Consider the following 18,299-nt stretch of genomic DNA (forward strand, 5'->3'; position numbering starts at 1 on the left):
TCAGAAATCTGAAGTGCAAACAGATTTGGAAGTTCTAGTCCAGGATTCTCTCAAGGCAAACTTGTAGGTTGAGTTAGTAGTTAGGAAGGCAAATGACAAATTTCTCAACTCCATTCTTCTGCTTTCTCCCCATAACTTTTGATCCCCTTGATACTCAAGAACCTATCCATCTCAGTCTTAAACATTCTCAATGATCTGTCCTCCAAAGTCTTCTGTGGCAATGAATTCCATAGATTCGCCACTCTCAGGCTGAAAACATTTCTCTTTATCTCTATTCTAAAACGCCCTTACTCTAAGGCTATGCCCTCATATCCTAGTCTCTCTTGCCAATGGAAGCATCTTCCCAATATCTACTCTGTCCATCCCATTCAGCATTCTGTACGTTTCAATTAGATCCCTCCTCATCCTTCTACATTTCATTTAATATAAACCCAGATCCTTAAACCTTCCTCATATGTTAAGCTTTTCATTCCTGGGACCATTCTCATGAAGCTCCTCTGAACTTGCTCCAGGGACAGTACATCCTTCCTAAGATATGGAGCCCAAACTGGGCACAATACTCCAAATGTGGTCAGACCAGAGCCTAATAGAGCTTCTTAAGTACATCCCTGCTTTTATATTCAAGTCCTCCAATGATAAATGCCAACATTGCATTTGCCTTCCGAACGACTGACTCAACCTGCAAGTTTGCCTCTACCTATCTCTCTACCTATCTTTGTATTGTCTGCAAACTTAGCTAGAATGCCCTTAGTTCCTTTATTCAGCCAATTATTAAGAAGTCACACAGACAATCAAATACTGAAACAATTATTTAAACTTTATTGCATGTAGCAACCAAATAAGACCCCTCATGTATGCAGGTTAAGCCTCACAACCCAATTGGCTATTATATGATTAATGGTGGAATTTAGCTACAGTTGCAACCAACAAAGTCTTTCTCTGGATGTCCATGATTCAGTCCTTGTGCAGTGTTGTTCTCTGGAGTTCTGCTCAGGAGGAATCGAGGAATTGATTTCTTATACAATTTTCCACCCTCAAGTTTGTGGTGTGACATTATTGATAATCCTTTAGATTCTTCCATCCAAAATATTAACTACTCCACTGGAACCATCAAGTCTGCAGCTTGCCTTCTTATCAGAAGTAGATTCTTTCTTCCTAGTTACATTTGGCATTGGCTTGTCTGTTTGAAGACACAGCTTTCCTGTAATTAACTCCTTAAATTATTCTATAGAGAAATCATTTGTCTTTGTAATATAAGACAGTCATTTGTCAAGCAGATGTTAAAACTGTTTCGTTTATATAGCTTTGACTCCTCCTTCTCCCAGAGATAGCTAATTGCTTTGAGTTCCTCTGTAACAGTTTGTCTTTGTCCCGTAAATTTATTCCGCAGAGTTATTGCTGCTTCTTTTAATGTATGAACAGTTATTAAATTTCTGAAGTTTACACTATCACAAAAGGAATTAGAAATATTGGAAAGGTGGAATACAGGGATGAAGGACTTCAGTTATCTGGGAAATTTGGAAAAGTTCAGACTATTCGTCTAAGTAACCCACTAGTCTTGAAATCATTGTTTAGGAATTGGTGATTAGTTGCTGTCCAAACAAAATCTAAAAATTTGTCACCTAGTTGACACATTCCAGTATTAATCTCTCTCTACCATTCCTCAGTGCAAACTTCATTGCTTAGCAGTGCTCCCAGTCCACAAAACCAATAACATCAACCATGAAAAGCACTTAGAAGCTGCTTTATGCCATAGTATATACTTGTTCAAGAAGTATCTGTCAAATCAGTGTTGTAGCACAGTAGTAAAAGGTATATACACAAGAATCCTAATCTTGAGCTGAGGTGGTCTCTGCCTGTTGGTGGCTGGCTGATGAGAATTATTCATTATGTTGAGATGTGTGTGACATTAAACATCCATTGGAGACCATGCGTCCTCATGGACAAAGGAGCTGAATTTCAGATGTGAGGTGAGAATGACAACCCTTGACATCAAGACCACATTTAACTGAGAGTGGCATCAAAGAGCCCTAGCAAAACTGGGTATCCGGAGGCAAACTCTCCACTAGTTGTAACCATACCTGACACTTCGAAAGATGGTTGTGGTTGTTGGAGGTAAGTCATCTCAGCTCCAGCACATCTCAGTAGCAGTTCCTCAATGTAGTGTCCTAGGCCCAACCATCTTCAGCTACTTTACCAATGACTTTCCCTTCACCATAAGGACAGAAGTGGGGATATTCACAGATGATTGCACAATGTTCAGCACCATTTGCAACCTCTTGCATATTAAAACAATCCATGTTTAAATGCAACATGATCTGGACAATGTCCTGGCTTGGGCAGACAAGTGCCATCTAATATTTGCACCACACAAATGCCAGGTAATGACCATCACCAATAAGAGACAATTTAACCACCAACCCTTGACACTGAATGGTGTTACCACCACTGCCTGGAGCTTACCATTGATGAGAAAGAACACACAAACAGTGGCTACAAGAGCACGTCAGAGGCTAGGAAGATTAAACCAATTAACTCACCTCTTGACTTCCCAAAGTCTATCCACCATCTACAAGGCACAAGTCAAAGGTATGACGGAATATTCCCCACTTGCCTGGATAGCTGCAGCTTCAACAGAATTCAAGAAGCTGGACACATTCTAGGACAAAGCAACCTGCTTGATTGGCACTACATTCACTTCCTGCATCACTGATGCTCAGTAGCAGCAGTGTAAATTATCTTCAAGATGCACTGCAGCAATTCACCAAAGGTCCTTAGACCACACCATCCAAACCCACAACCACTCACAACTAGAAGGACAAGGGGAGCAGATACACCATCACCTGCAGTTTCCCCTCCAAGCTACTCACCATCCTGACTTGGAAATATTTCATTCCTTCATTGTCCCCCACTGGGTCAAAATCCTGGAACTTCCTCCTTGAGGGCATTATAAGCCAATGTACTGAGCAGTTCAAGAAGATAGCTCTCCGCCATCTTCTCAAGGACAGCTAGGGACAGGCAATAAATGGCGAGCCTGTGAAACCCATATCCCACAGTGAATAAAAAATTGTGCAGCAGCCAAAATAGGCACATGAGACAACTGTTCAGGCCCCTTATATCTGTTTAATCATCTGATTAAATTGCAACTTATCATTATCTTAGCTTCATCTATCTGCCTTTGCTCCATGTCAATCAACATCCTTATTTAATAAAAATATCAGCCTCAATTTTGAAGCCTCCAAGTGAGATTACAGAAAGATCTCGATCACTTAAGTCAATGGACTGAACAGTGGCAGGTGGAGTTTAATTTGGATAGATGCGAGTTATTGCATTTTGGTAAAAACAAACAAGACATACAATTAAAAGTAGAGCCTTTGGTAGCATTGTAGAACAGGGGATCCTAGGGGTTCAGGTACATAATTCTTTAAAGTTTGCATCAGGATAGGGTGTTTAAGAAGGCATTTAGCAGACTTGGCTTTATTGCCCACATCTTTGAAGGTAGGACTTGGGACGTTATGTCCAGTTTGTACAGCATGTTGGTGAGGCCTCTTCTGGAGTGGTGTCCAGTTCTGATTCTCCTGCTATAGGAAGGATATTATCAAGCTGGAGAGGGTTCAGAAGAGACTTACCAAGATGTTGCTTGGGAATGGAGGGTTTGAGTTATGGAAAGAGGCTGGATAGGCTAGGACTTATTTTTTCGCTGGAGCGTAGGAGGTTGAGTGATGACCATTTAGAAGTTTACAGATAAGGTGAATGGCAGGTGTCTTTTCCCTGGGTGGGGGATTTCAAAACTAGGGAGCATATTTTTTAAGGTAATAGGGGAAAGATTAAAAAAAAAGACTAAGGGAAATTCTTTTTTTATGCTGGGGTTCGTGTGTGGAATGAACTTCCAGAGCAAGTGATGTATGTGAGTACAGTTACAATGTTCAAAAGACATTTAGACAAGTACATGCATAAAAAATATTTGAAGGGATACGGGCCAAGCACATACAGGTGAGACTAGTTTGGAATTTTGGTCTACATGGACTGATTGAACCAAAGGGTTGTTTCTGTGCTTATATGACTGTTATGACCCCAAGAATCCAGCATCTTCTGGGAGGATTGTTTGAGAGGACATAGTCACAGGCATCAGTATCACTGAAAGCAGTGAGTGAGTTGAGGACCCCGTGACAGGCAGTCAGCATAACTGAAGAGAGTGCAGAAGATGAGAACCCTCATAGAGAAGCAGACAGATTAGTGGTAGACGTGAGTGGGACATAAAACATGAATAAGAGTTTTCTAGTCCAAACTTAAGTAGGAGTAAGAGTCAAAGCAAGGATTCATATTCTATTTAGTTAAACTATGTCTGGGGCGTTCGTTCCTGTGATTTACACACCAGTGTATGGGAAATCATAACAGTCTGATGATGACAGGTGCCTCTGCCTGGAACAAATTAAGCTCTGGGATTTAGAGTTTGAATTGCAGCTGGGGGAGAATGGGTGTTTCAGGCCATGATCTGAATAGATTTAGGAGATAGAAGGCTGAGATGAGAATTGAAGACAATTATTTTCATTCAGACAGTTGAGGGAATCTGGAACTCACTGTCTGAAAGGATGGTCAAGTCAGCAAAACTCTCATAACATTTGAGTATAAAGATATTCAATTATATTTCCTTAGACTCCACGGTTGTAGGGAAAAGCTGTAAAATGAAATTAGTGTAATCAGATCTTTGTTGTCTGGTCTGGACAGGCCATCTGACCTCCTTTTGTACTGTAAATGTCTGAGTTTGTGTGGAATGTGCTTTCTGATTATGCTAAGATCGTATCATTGTAATTTCAAATTTATCAATCATTTAACAATGCTACAGAATTCCTAAGATAATGCTTAGGAAATATGCTTGGGTGACAAGAATAAAAAAATTGAATCAACACTTGCAGGATCACAAATGGGAATGTTTATTACAATGTAAACTAATTTTTAAAATAAAGGTCGTTACAGAAACAAACTTTTAAAACATGAAATAAAAATGAGAATTATATTTGGCTTCAGAACCTTTTCCATCTGAAATAATTAGCTCATGTCAAATAGTAAGTGCAAATATGACAATGTGATAAGACTCCAAATATATGGTATCACCCACTATACTGAATATTTCAGTTTTTACAGACAACTGTAACACAGGCCAGAGACTACAGCCTAAGTCAGGTTTGTGCACCCGAAGACATCATGCTTTCTTCTCTTTGAATGTGTGGGCTTGAAGGTTTCGAAAGAGTTGTGTTCAGACTCTAGCCTGTGATGAATAAACCTAATTGAAGTGATGTGGATCAGTAGCTCCAAATATCCAAATTAATGACAATATGGAATCCAAATGCTCTGTGGTGCGTAGTCTCAAAGCACTGTGGTTTCCAGTTCCAATCCAGTTCTGCCTGAAGTATCACAAACCCAAATTAAAACTAAACTTAGACGCCATCTCAGTAATTGTACAGACATTAACACACAGACTAAGGCCTGAAGAGAACACTGCTGGTCTGCAATGTCCCAGAAGTAAAAACAAGACTGAAGAGAGGGAGCACTTTGCATTAAACAGCTCCAAGATCATTTAGAGTTAGTGTGCCAAAACTAAAGAACATTTCACTTTTATATCCTACAGAACGTGGGGTTCTAAGCTCATCACACACCAGGAGCATTTCTGAAAGACAAATGAACAAATACTACTGACTTATACAGAATTTTAAATTGCCAGGTTTCAATTCAACAGTGTTGATCAGTCATTTCATACTATTGTCAAAATGATCAAACCTTGGAAACTACAGAATGATCTCAGGAAAAAGCAATGGGCAATTAGGTGGAGGGAGCATCATGAAAGACAAAAATAACATTTTTAATAAAACATTTTCCTTCTCAATGTGACTTAAGTTCCAAATCAAACTTTTTTCCATGGTTCCAAGCACATTGAGACTCTTAAAGACAAACACTTAACTGCGTGAAATAAATCATTTTTATTTAAAATTCAGAATATAATCTTATGAATGAAGACTCCAATAGCTTTTCCCTTTGATTCATGAGCTGCTAATCTGAGTTCCCTTTGTGTACTTTAACCCTTCATATATGCACTTTGCTTCTCTAAAACTAATTGTAAAACATGGAATTGTTTTTCTTCAAGTATCTGAACATAAAAAAGCAGGATAACAGATTCACCCTGCCCTCATTGGATGCCTAAATTTAATGCCTCCTATCATTACTGAGAATCCTAGGCAAAAGGACGAATTCCACATTACTGGGTTCCAAATGACTTCACAAGAATCCACAACTAGCAGTTTCATCTTTTCACTGATTCTATCAGCTTTTGTCACACTCTTAAGTGTATTAGCAGGTTATCTGTTTTCAATCACCACCCCTGGGCTGTTGTACTGAGAACTCTGCTGAAATACAACTTCTGAGAAATCAAATGATTCATTTGGGAGCATCATTACACTGATCCCAATCCTATTTATTTCATACCTGCCAATGATTTTCTCTTGAATGTGATCAGAGATCAATAATTTTTTTTATTGTAATAGTGTCACCCACACATTATTTGCACCAATTGGGGGAAGCTGTGGATACCAAGTTAGAAACAAATCATGTTGCCATGGAGATCACAGCAAGAGAAGAACAACAAAGCTTGACTGAATTGTAGTGGTTACTAATGGCAACAGAAAGTCCTCCAACCAGGAGTCTGTTCCATTCCAAAATGAAACAAGCTGTTAATGCTGGAAATACACAGCAGATCCTTCAGCAGTTAGAATTTCACCTCAAACAATAATCTAGCTTCAAAAGTACCCCCAGCTTTCTCTGTCTGTATTGTTCAAACAAATTTCCCTGCAGAATTGCTCTACCAATGATTCTGTTTGCAGTTTAGTGTTTGAACAAAACGCATAAAAACAAAAGAATAGCTGGTGTTAAGTCAGTCATGCAGACCATTCAGCCCAACTCATCCAGACATCCCAGTCTGACCTGGTCCCATTTGCCAGTACTTGGCCCATATCCCTCCAAATCCTTCCTAGTCAAATACCAGATGCCTTTTAAATGTTGTAATGGAACCCGCCTCCATCACTTCCATTGGCAGCTTGCTACATACACCAACCATCATATCCGTTAAAAAATTACCCCTCGGATCCTTTTTGAATCTTTACCCTAAATCTATGCCCCCTAAGTTTGGACTCCACTACCCTGGGGAAAAGACCTCAGAGTTTCACCCTATCCATGCACCTCATGATTTTATAAACCTCCATAAGATCATTCCTCAGCCTCCGATGCTACAGGGAAAAAAAGCTCCAGCCAATTCAGATTCTCCCTTTCACTCAAACCCTTCAGCAATATCCTTGTAAGTATTTTCTGCACCCTCCCAACAATATTTTTCCTATAAAAGGGCAACCAGAACGGTATGCTGTATTCTAATAGTGGCCTCACCAATGTCCTGCACAGCTACAACATAATGTCCCAACTCCTGTACTTAATGTCTTACCAATGAAGGCAAGCGTGCCAAAACACCACCTTCACCACTCTGTCTACCTGCTTGAAAAGAATTTACATATTACAGAAGAGAAGGTGCAGAAGAGGTGGTGCTGGAAGTCTTAAAATGCATAAAGGTAGATAAATCCCTGGGACCTGATCAGGAACTTTATGGGAAGCTATGGAAGTGATTGCTGGGTCCTTTACTGAGATATTTGCATCATCACCATCCATGACTGAGATGCCGGAATATTGGAGGTTGGCTGATGTGGTGCCATTGTTTAAGAACAACTATAAGGAAAAGCCAGTAAACTATAGATAGGTGAGCCTTACGTTAATGGTGGGTAAGCTGTTGGAGGGATTCTGGAGGACAAGATTTACATGCTTTTGGTAAGGCAACGACTGATTGGGATAGTCAACATGGTTTTGTGCATTTGAAATAGCATTTCACTAACTTGACTGAGTTTTTTTTTTAAGAGGTGTAAAGGCTGATGAAGGCAGAGCAGTAGATGTTCTCTATATGGTCTTCTGCAAAGCATTCATCAAGGTTAGTAGACTGATAAAAAAGTTAGATCACATGGGATCTAGGATACAAAAATTCTGGCACCTCGAAGGTAGGAGACAGAGGAGGATGGTAAAAGGTTGCTTTTTGGATTGAAGGCTTGTGACCAGTGGTGCCACAAGAATCTGTGCTGGGTCCACTGCTTTTTGTCATTTGCATAAATGATCAGGATGTGAATATAAGAGGGATGCAGTTGAGAACAAAATAGGTAGTGTAGTGATCAGTGACGAAGGCTATCTCAAAGTAGAACACAACCATGACCAGGTGGGCCAAAGAGTGGCAGATGGAATTTAATTTAGAAAAATATCAGGTGTTGCATTTTGGTAAGGCAAACCAAAACAGGACTTAAACAGTTAATAGTAGGGCCCTGGGGAATGTTGTCAGACAGAGAGACCTAGGGGTGCAGGTACATAGTTCCTTGAAAGTGGAGTCCAAGTCTGTTATCTATTTCTGATGTATCTGGTTAGTGAGCACCTCTGAATTTGTTTTGTTAGTGCTTTTGTTTTTTGTCTTTTCCAGACCAGTCCTTTCAATACTGACCTGACGGACAATAAGTATTGTGCAAAGTCAACCAACTGCAAAACAAGTAAAATATTCACCTAACATTATGCGCTGCAAAATCCTCGAACTGCTGCAGGTCCAACTGCAGAAGCTTAGCTAACATAAAAGTAATCATTCCTTTTCATGGCTTCCAAGCTCACATGAATACAGACATAGAAACACTGCAGTTATATCCACAATTAACAAAATCAGTATCGTCTATTTTAAATAGGTGTGAGTACTGCTGCAAATTATAGGTGTCAGAGCCAAGATCTTTCAGCTGCTGTCGCTTGTTGGCAGGTGAACGAGCAGGGTGTAGGCACCGATGAATGTCCTGTCTCATTAAATGGCTCTGAAAATCAAAGTCATTGCAGTGCAGGGTAGAAGATTCTGGAATGTTGCACAGAGAGGAAGAAGGTCACATTGTCATTTTATGCTGCCGCAGTTTCATTGATAGAAAATCGTGGCTTAAATTGTGCCGTGTGATGATTCCAACAATCTAAAACAAAAGAAAAATGAAATGTGATAGGATTTGATCAACTTCCATAGTGTCACTGAATATGCCCTTGCTCCCCTTGTGTCTTTTTTTTAAATCAAATTTGACACTGAATCACATCAACAACTTTGAAGTAATTTTCATTTGGTATCATAATGCCATGCCTATTGACATATTTACTGACATGATGGATCATTAATTAGTGCCAGGAAGAGAATCTGATGAAATTCCACCTCAATCCCTGAAGATAAACAGGTATAACCCATAGAAAAACAGAATTTCCTAGATGCAATTTCAACATCCTCAGCTGTGATCCACTGACTAATTGAATATTTGGCTCTGGACATGAGGACAGTGAAAGATCCCAAATCCTTACTACAAATTCAGGTTGAGCTGGGACAGCCAACAGTAAATATGGAATAGAGCCGGTCAAAAAAAGCAAGCTTGCATTTTCTTATTTCTAATTCTCCCCAATCTACCAAGGAAGCTAACGACTTATTAACAGACACACATTAAAAATAGAAAGCCCACAAGGTTACTTTTTAACATTTGTCTGACTAGTTGCAATTATCATTTGTTTCAAACGTGCAACATACTCAGCTTTAAATAAGGGTCCAACTCTCAGTTGAACTCAAAAAGGTTTGTTAACAAGTATGTAGAGTAGACACATCAGAAATACAGGTTACCTTGCGATTGCTGGGATCCCATATGTTCTTATTTTATTCTTATTACTAGTATTTCAAAGCACGCAGAACAGGAGGCACTTGAGTCTGAACATCTTGGGTGTTAAAAACGGTGGAGCACATTTTCAGACTAACACCAATTTGGGGAATGAGCACCTCAAAATCAGAAGTAGAATATATAGTGAACGCTGACTGAGTCATTGATGCCTACCTGACCACTGAATCCCAATCAAACTATTAAATGACCACCATCACCCCTGTAGTGAGCCTGTTCCCCTGGGTTTGTCTGTCCCATCAGCAGGACAGACCCACGAGATGTGGTAATAGAGTGGTGTACATTCAGAATGATTTGCCTGTGGGCCATTGACTGTGGGCTCCAAGAAATCTCAAAAATGGGCAAGGAATCTTCCTGATTAGCACCTATCACCCCTGCGCCAGCTGATGAATTCGCACTCTGACATAGTAAATACAACTTGGAGGAGCACCTATCATAGTAAGCACCAGAAAATACTTTGGGTGGGGGACTTCAATATCCATCATCAAAAGTGAGTCAGAAGCCATACTACTGAACAAACTGGCTGGGGCATAAAAGACACTGCAGCAAGCAATGAGTGAATCAACAAGAGGGAAACATTTTCCTGACCTCATCCTCCCTACTCCAACTGTCATAGATGACTGTTCATGTCTATTGTAGGGATGACGACTGCACAATTGATATGGATGATATATGACAGCATGTTACGTGGTATTAACAGACAGAGCTCAAACAGATCGAGCAACTTAAGACTGAAAGTCCATGAGGCACTGCAGGTCATCAGCAGTGTCAGAACTGTATTCAACTACAATCTGTAACTTGATAGTCTGTCTTATTTCACAATCTACCAATATTAATATCTGTTTCAATGAACAGTGCAGGAAGGCATGCCAGCAGCATCAGGAATACCTGGTGAATGAGATGGCAATCTAGTGAAGCTACAGTATATAAGTGGCTACTTGAATAGTGGCAGCAGTATGTCATCGACAGAGCCAAATGATCCCTCAACCAATGGATCAGCTAAGTTCTGCAGTTCTGCCACACTCAATCATGAATGCTGTTAGATAATTAAATAACACTTTGAAATTGCAAGTTCCACAAATGTTCTCACGTTCAATAATGGGAGAGCCCAGCAAATCAGTACAAAAGACAAGGCCAAAGTATTTGCATAAGTCTTCAGCCAGAACAGTTGATTGGATGATCCATCTCCATCTCCTCCTGAGGTCCCCAGTATCATAGATGCCAGTCTTAAATCTAATTTACTCACATGATATTAAAAACTGCTGAAAGCACTGAATACTGCAAAAGCTGTGGCACTGACAATATTCAATCATATTGAAGACTGGTGCTCTGAAATATGCTGTAGCCTTAGCCAAGTTGTTCCAATAATTACAAAACTGGCATCTAGCCACCAATGTGAAAAATGGCCTAGGCATGTTCTGTTTATTAAAAAAAACTAATCAAAACTAGCCAATTATCACCCCCTCAAAGAAAATAAAACTGAACAAAAGCAAAGAATACGCATGCTGGAAATCAGAAACAAAATCAAAAATTGCTGGGAAAACTCAGCAGTTCAGGCAACATCTCTGGAGAGAAAACAGTGCCAATCCAGTGACCCTTCTTCATAAGCAGTTCTACATTATTGCCCCATTAGTCTACTTTCTATCATCAGTAAATTGACAGAAAGGATCAGCAAGTGTTATTGTCTGGCACTGGAAATAACCTGCTAACTGAAGATTAGATTGTGTTCTGCCAGTCATTCAGTTCCTGACCCTAATACAACTTTAGTTCAACATGGACAAAGATCTTAACTCCAGAAATGAGATGAGAGTGAATGGCCTTAATAACAAGGCAACATTTAAACAAGTGTTTGGGGACAATTTGGATATGACAAGTTCATCTGTAAATCCACATGAATTTCGAGCTAGCATTAGAATGAGGTAGAGTTTTAGATATCTTCATGAGAAATAATAATTTAATGTTTATTTTTCATTTATTTTATACAAGCAAGTTGTCAGGTTAAAAAAGAAATTAAACTGCACAAACACGCTCAGATGCTGATGCAGACAGACAGACTTCCATGGAAGTACAAAATGGCTGATCCAGCATGAACCCTGAGACCTTATTTGGAAATGGAATGTCAGGATGACCCTGTACCACACCAAGACAGAAAAAGGAATGGGATTTAGTCAAGGATGAGAATGAAGCACAGGCTTCAGAGCAGAGACAGATGGCACCTGGGATAATAGGGAATGGTGAGATCACCAGAACGAAGGACCTGATACCCAGCATGAGCAAAACCAATGTAGTATACAAAATCCCATGCAAGGACTGCACAAAACATTACATAGGACAAACAGGAAGACAGCTAACAATCCGCATCCATGAACATCAACTAGCCACGAAATGATACGACCAGCTATCCTTAGTAGCCACACACGCAGATGACAAGCAACATGAATTCGATTGGGACAACACTACTATTATAGGGCAAGCCAAACAGAGAACAGCCAGGGAATTCCTAGAGACATGGCACTCATCCACAGATTCTATCAACAAACACATCGACCTGGACCCAATATACCGGCCACTGCAGCGGACAGCTGGAACTGACAACCGGAAGCGGCAGATTCAAACCACTATAAATGCCGGAGGAAACATCACAGAAGCGCTTCACAGGAGGCTCCCAAGCACTGAGGATGTCAGTGGGACGAAACGTCTGCAACACAAATTCCCAGCTCAGCGAACAGAACCACAACATCATGGGTAATTGGCTCCTTAACACTTTTGGAATGTGTGAAGAAAGAAAACGTTTGTCTAAAACAGACCATCTTGGAATTCAATATACTGTCTACTTGATTTACAATGTAGAAATATCTGATGAATTCTTGTCAAGTTAGATTGCGACCTCGTAACCTTTTCTGGGGTGGACTCTCCCAACAGTCATTCAAAAAATAATCATTGACCTATTTAGAGGTTCCTGCGATTATTTCATGAACTAAGCTACTGCAACACAATGGTGTCAAGGAGCCCTGGGAAAACATAGGAATCAGGGAAAATTTCTGCTGGTTGAATTCATACCAAGCACAATGGCAGATGGTTCTGGTTGTTACAGGTCAATCACCTCAGTCTCAGGATAATGTCTTTGGATCAACTGTCTTTAGCTGTTTAACTTTCCCTCCATCATAAGGTCAGAAGTGGGTATGTTTGTTAATAATTGCACAATGTTCATCACCATTCATAACACTGCAGATAGCAAAGCCAATGTCTACATGCAACAAGATCTGCACAATATCCAGGCATGGGCTGGTACATGGCAAGTAACATTTGTGTCACATAAATGCCAGGTAATGGCCAAATCCAACAAAAGCAAACCTAACCACTGACATTCATAGGCAGAGTCTTTGCTGAACCCCACTAACATCCTAGAGGTTACCAATGACCAGAAACTGAACAAGACTGGCCACATAAATATTGTTTCTACAAGGATAGGTTAGAGCTGGGAATAGACAAATAACTCACATCCCATCTCCCCAGTGCCTATCCATCATTTATGATTCACAAGTCAGCAGTGTGATGGAATACTTTCCACGTACCTGACTGTGTGCAACTCCAACAATACTCAATAAGCTTGACACCATCCAGGCCAAAGCAGCCACATGATTGGCACTCCACCCACCACCTTCAATACTCATTCCCTTCACCAAAGTACAGCGACAGTAATATGTTATGTCAGTGAGATACACAGGTAATTTTAAGAATAAACTTCAGAGTTAATTGAGTTAATTGAATGTTGTATTTTTAAAAGCTGGTCTCTGGGGATGTAGTGGTAGTGTCCTACCTCTGGACCATGAGGCTTGGGTTCAGTCCCACCTGATCCAGACATTTGTGATTACATTTTTGAACATTAATATGTTCAAAAGTTCATTAGAAAATATTGAAATATCTAAAAGTAGGGTTCTTTCGGTCTCTTGCGGTGCAACAGGCCCTACATCTGGGCAACAGGACTTGTGTTCAAGTTCAATCTTCTCCAGAGGTGCATCATAACACATCTGAACATTATCTTCTCTTCTGGCAATATTTTGATTTAGTTCCCTTTTTGTTTTCCATTCCGTTCCTTCAGTTTTATTAGTGCCACACTGGCCTTGGTGGGCAGTGGTGTGACATAACATGTTTGAATAGGTTGATTAAGAAATAGTTGGCTTCTTTACAGTGGGGGTGTGCTTCTGGATCGGGAAAGTATCCAGAAAGGAAAAGTGGAAACTAATATTCGTGCTCAACTATGGATTTACAATTGATCCTTGTAAATCTCTGAAAGTCTTTTGCTGCCTAAGTCAGCATCTAGATACTGATCAATAAAATGCACTCTGCAAGATGCAGTCAAGTAACTCAAACAACTCCAACAGCACCTTGTATTACTACCACCTAGAAGCACAAGGGCAGCAGATACATGGAAACACCACCACCTGCATGTATTCCTCCATGCCACACACTACCCTGCAGTGGAACGACATTGCCATATCTTCTTCATCACGAGGTCAATATCATGGAAATCTCTTTGTACAGCATTGTGGGTACCCAAGATACACTCCAAAGACTGCAACAATTCATGAGGCAGCTCATCATCACTTTCTCTAGAGCTATTTGGAATAGACAATTAACATTTACTTTGCCAGTGATGCCCACATTCTATGAAGGAATTTTAACCACACACACAACCCCATCCCTAATTATGCCTCCCGTCATGAATCATGTATCTAATAATATGACTCCGTCCCTAACTCACCTCTCCCACAGCATTGACCACTGGCAGATGTCTCAATCCCATGGTGCGGAACAGGTTGAAGACCTGAGACACATGCGTGTTTGGCGAGACCGTGTAAGGACAAGGATTCATGTAAGGCGTAATATCCTACAGCAGAGGCAAGACAACTGTTTCAACATAAGGTTATATAAAGAACATTAATCTGGAGATCGCAACTTGTAAAGAAAATCATTATCCTCCTCTTTATGTTACCCTACCCCACCCCACCCCACAAGCTGGCAGCATCCATCACAACCTTGTCTCCCAAACTCTAAATGACATATATTAATCTTTTAAACACACATTATAGTCTGTAATAATTCAATCATCAACACTCTTGTTTCTGTCAAAAGGTCAGAAGTTGAAGTCTCACTCCAAATATTTGAACATATAACATAGGCAAATTTCCAATAAGGGAGTGTTGTGCTTTGGAGGTGCTATCATTCAAATGCAATATTACATCAATTGTCTCAATCACTTTTGCTCTTGGACATAAAAACCCCATCACAGAGACTCAAAGAGAATGGTAGATTTTCCTCCAATGTTCACTCCCCTTTCAACATCACTTAAAACACACTGATCACTATCACATTGCTACTTGCTGGAATTTGTTAAGTGTAAATTGCCTGCATTACAAGTGATGGTGGGCTCAAGCTGGGTATCTTCAAGCAAGGTGTAGAAACTGAATGTACGTTTTTTTGAGGATGTCACTGACAGACAGCATGTACATGAGAAATAGGAGGGAGTCAATGATAGGGATCCTATAGATAATGGTGCAGCAGCACAAAGAGAAGATATTCCAGGCATTCTCTGGCTATGAATGAACAAATGGAATCAACTATGTGCAGTTCTACCTAACTAGATCTCAGAGATGATGCAGTGGAGGTTAGTGTTGTCAATCATATTAAAAGCTACAGATAGGCTGAAAAGAATGAGGATAACTAGTTTACTGTTTTTATGCCCAGGGAGAATAACTTTGATATGGGCAATGGCAGGGATTGGAACATGATTGGAGAAATTCAGGAATGAATTAGTAGAAAATATTTGGGAGGCAATAACACATCGAAGAATATGTTATTGCATCTCACTGCGTCTCACTGCACCTGACAAAGGGGCTGCCCTCCCACAGCTTGCGTTTTCAAATAAACCTGTTGGACTATAACCTGGTGTCATGTGACTTCTGACATTCAAGAACAAACAAAGCGAAACAAAACAGGACCCAACTGAAGTTTCAATAGATAGAACAATGATTGGCTAAACTAGTTTTACAGTATAGTCATTCAACAAATAGAGGCAAGAAAAGTTGCAGTAAGACTGAATTTAACAAAGTACGAATGCATAAAGTATGGTCAATGATTACTATTTGGCATGAAATAGTATGAAAAGAGTATGATAGTTATGAAGAGAGATTAGAAAGAGTGGGATTGTTTTCCTGGATGCAGAGAAAACTGAGGGGAGACATGATTGAGATGTATAAAATTATAAGGCACATAGTCAGAGAAGAAAGGAAGGATCATTTCCCCCGTAGTGAAGGGAGAAACGACAGATGCAGATTAAGGTGAGCGGCAGTAGATTTCAAGGGGATGAGGGGAAAACTTGTTTCACTGACAGGGTGATGGGAATCTGGAACAGACTGTCAAAAGGGTAATAAAGGCAAAAATCCCTCATAACATTTAAGCAGTATTTAGATGTGCACTTGCAATGCCAAGGCATTCAAGGCAGTTGGCCAAATGCTCAAAAATGGGATTAGAGTAGCCAACTGGTTGTTTCTGACTGATAGACTTGATGGGTCAAAGGGCTATTTTCCATGCTGTAGACTTATGAGCATGATTACATGAATATGACTACTGTTGAGAATCTAGGGCTTCCCAGTGGCTAAAAACAGATTCTCATGAAAAATAACAGCAACAGGAGTAGAAATGGGAGGGGTGTATGTGCCTATAATTGCACACAAACACACAGCTCTTCCCCAATATTACATAAATGCTGCAAAGTCAGACCAAGTTCTTTGTGCCCTGTTGTTAAAAATTAATCGGATACAACAGCTGCTGGGCCCTCATCCGCTTGTACCTACAGCTTCAACAATGACTTACCACAATCATGCGTGGGTTGAGGAGGGTCAGGTCAAGGTCATGAACATCGGGATATCGTGGATAATCTTCAGTCATCTCCAAATAGGATAGTCGTGGTTGGGTGGAACTCTGGAATGCAGTGAGAACGTGACTGAAGTGACAATTGATAAAAAGAAATGACCAACACATAATCATTATTGATTAGTGGGAATATCGGGAACTTCTTAGGTTATCCACTCAACACAATTCCATTTTTGCCCCATTGCTACATTAAATTGTTTCTCTGAGGATTATGGGGTTTTCCATTCCCTCTTGCTACCTTGGAATCTGTTCTCAATGATAAACCTTCCAAATGTGTTCCTAAATTTGCCTATTATTAGTTTGAGGCAGTGTTTCCTTGTCTTAGTAGCTGGTTAGTTGAAATGTTATTGCATATTTAGTCTTCCCATGCTGTTAACCAACTTTCCTCTCAGAACCCTGCTTTCAAGGTTCAGAATAAAATTTTATGCTCATCTCAGAGCTGGAACTGCACTGATCAGCCTCATGGTTCTTGCCTGCATTTTCCCAGTTCTTCAATGTTTGCCTTGTACCTAAGGAACTAGATTTAGACATAGTTGCAGTCTGGTCAGAGACTGCAATCTGTATAGTTTGATTAGGGCTTCGTCTGACATACTCAATGCTGGCAACATAGTTCAGCATTCATCTTTTCTAATTGCTGCTCTGCACTGGCTGAACACATTAATTGTGTAAGACTGAGTATTTTACCTTCACTTTCGACTATTTCAGCATCATTCATGGCGTATACCCCGACTAAATATATTATTCTCCTGCATGCTCAACATTATTGTTTTAAAAATGCTACAGTTGGCTTTCACTGATATGCTGCTGAACCAACTTCCCTTTCAAATTTACTTTGCTCTTGGAATTAGCCCCTTTAAAGTTATATTCTTGGCTCCTGGTTTCTGAATCCCAGATCATGTTGAATTTGACTATTCTGTGGTCATTGTTTCCCAAAGATGCCACAACCTCCATTTCCTGCCTGTTGTCTGAGTCACTCACAAATACCAAGTCAAGATCAGCTGCTTTTCCTAGCTGTCTGACAAATGGTTCATGAAGCAGTCAGCCATTATCATTTACCAAGCCAGACAACATCATGAGGAGACATTGACGTTTCAGATGTAACCCTTCTTCAGGACTGGGTGTGGATGTAAGGGGAGCTACAGATAAAGGGGGTGGGGGGGTGGGGGGGGCAGGGTGGTGAGGTGGAGATAGGTGGAGGGTACAACCTGATTGGTCAATGGGAGGAATGAATCTGGGAGGTGGCTGAGAGGAATGGACGGGAGGGGGAGGGGCTGGGATGGGTGGTTATTTGGAATTGGAGAACTCAGTGTTGAGTCCTCCAGGCTGCAGGCTCCCAGGTGGAAGATGGGGTGTTGTTCTCCAATCTACCTTGGATTCCAGCATCTGCAGTTTCATTGTTATGACTTCTCCACCTCCTGATGCTGCCTGGATTGCTGTGTTCTCCCAGCCTCCTGCTTCGCTACCTTGGAGCCAGCATCAGCAACTTTTTTGTCGATCAAATAACCTCCCTTCCCATCCCATGACTCCCTTCCCAGCCCCTCCCCCTCCCTTCCA

At 40.5% G+C, this 18,299-nt stretch overlaps 1 protein-coding gene across 3 annotated transcripts in view; it reads right to left on the minus strand.

Annotated features, from left to right (window-relative positions):
* clcn6 (chloride channel 6) overlaps positions 1-18,299 on the minus strand; it is a 216,841-nt gene that overhangs the window by 127,893 nt on the left and 70,649 nt on the right. Inside the window, exons 21-23 of one of the 3 annotated variants that reach the window (XR_011962701.1) lie at positions 16,686-16,793; positions 14,575-14,700; positions 7,807-9,074 (exon numbers count right to left, since the gene is read on the minus strand). Coding sequence is in view for 2 of the 3 variants with exons in the window: in XM_072586434.1 (XP_072442535.1) it covers positions 8,994-9,074; positions 14,575-14,700; positions 16,686-16,793 (315 nt within the window). In the remaining variant the exon portion in view is untranslated. Of the gene's footprint in view, positions 1-4,918; positions 9,075-14,574; positions 14,701-16,685; positions 16,794-18,299 lie in introns of those variants that run through there. The other 2 variants (XM_072586434.1, XM_072586435.1) reach the window with 2 other exon arrangements.

The sequence above is a fragment of the Chiloscyllium punctatum genome, chromosome 16 (assembly GCF_047496795.1).
Source record: "Chiloscyllium punctatum isolate Juve2018m chromosome 16, sChiPun1.3, whole genome shotgun sequence".
NCBI lineage: Eukaryota > Metazoa > Chordata > Chondrichthyes > Orectolobiformes > Hemiscylliidae > Chiloscyllium > Chiloscyllium punctatum.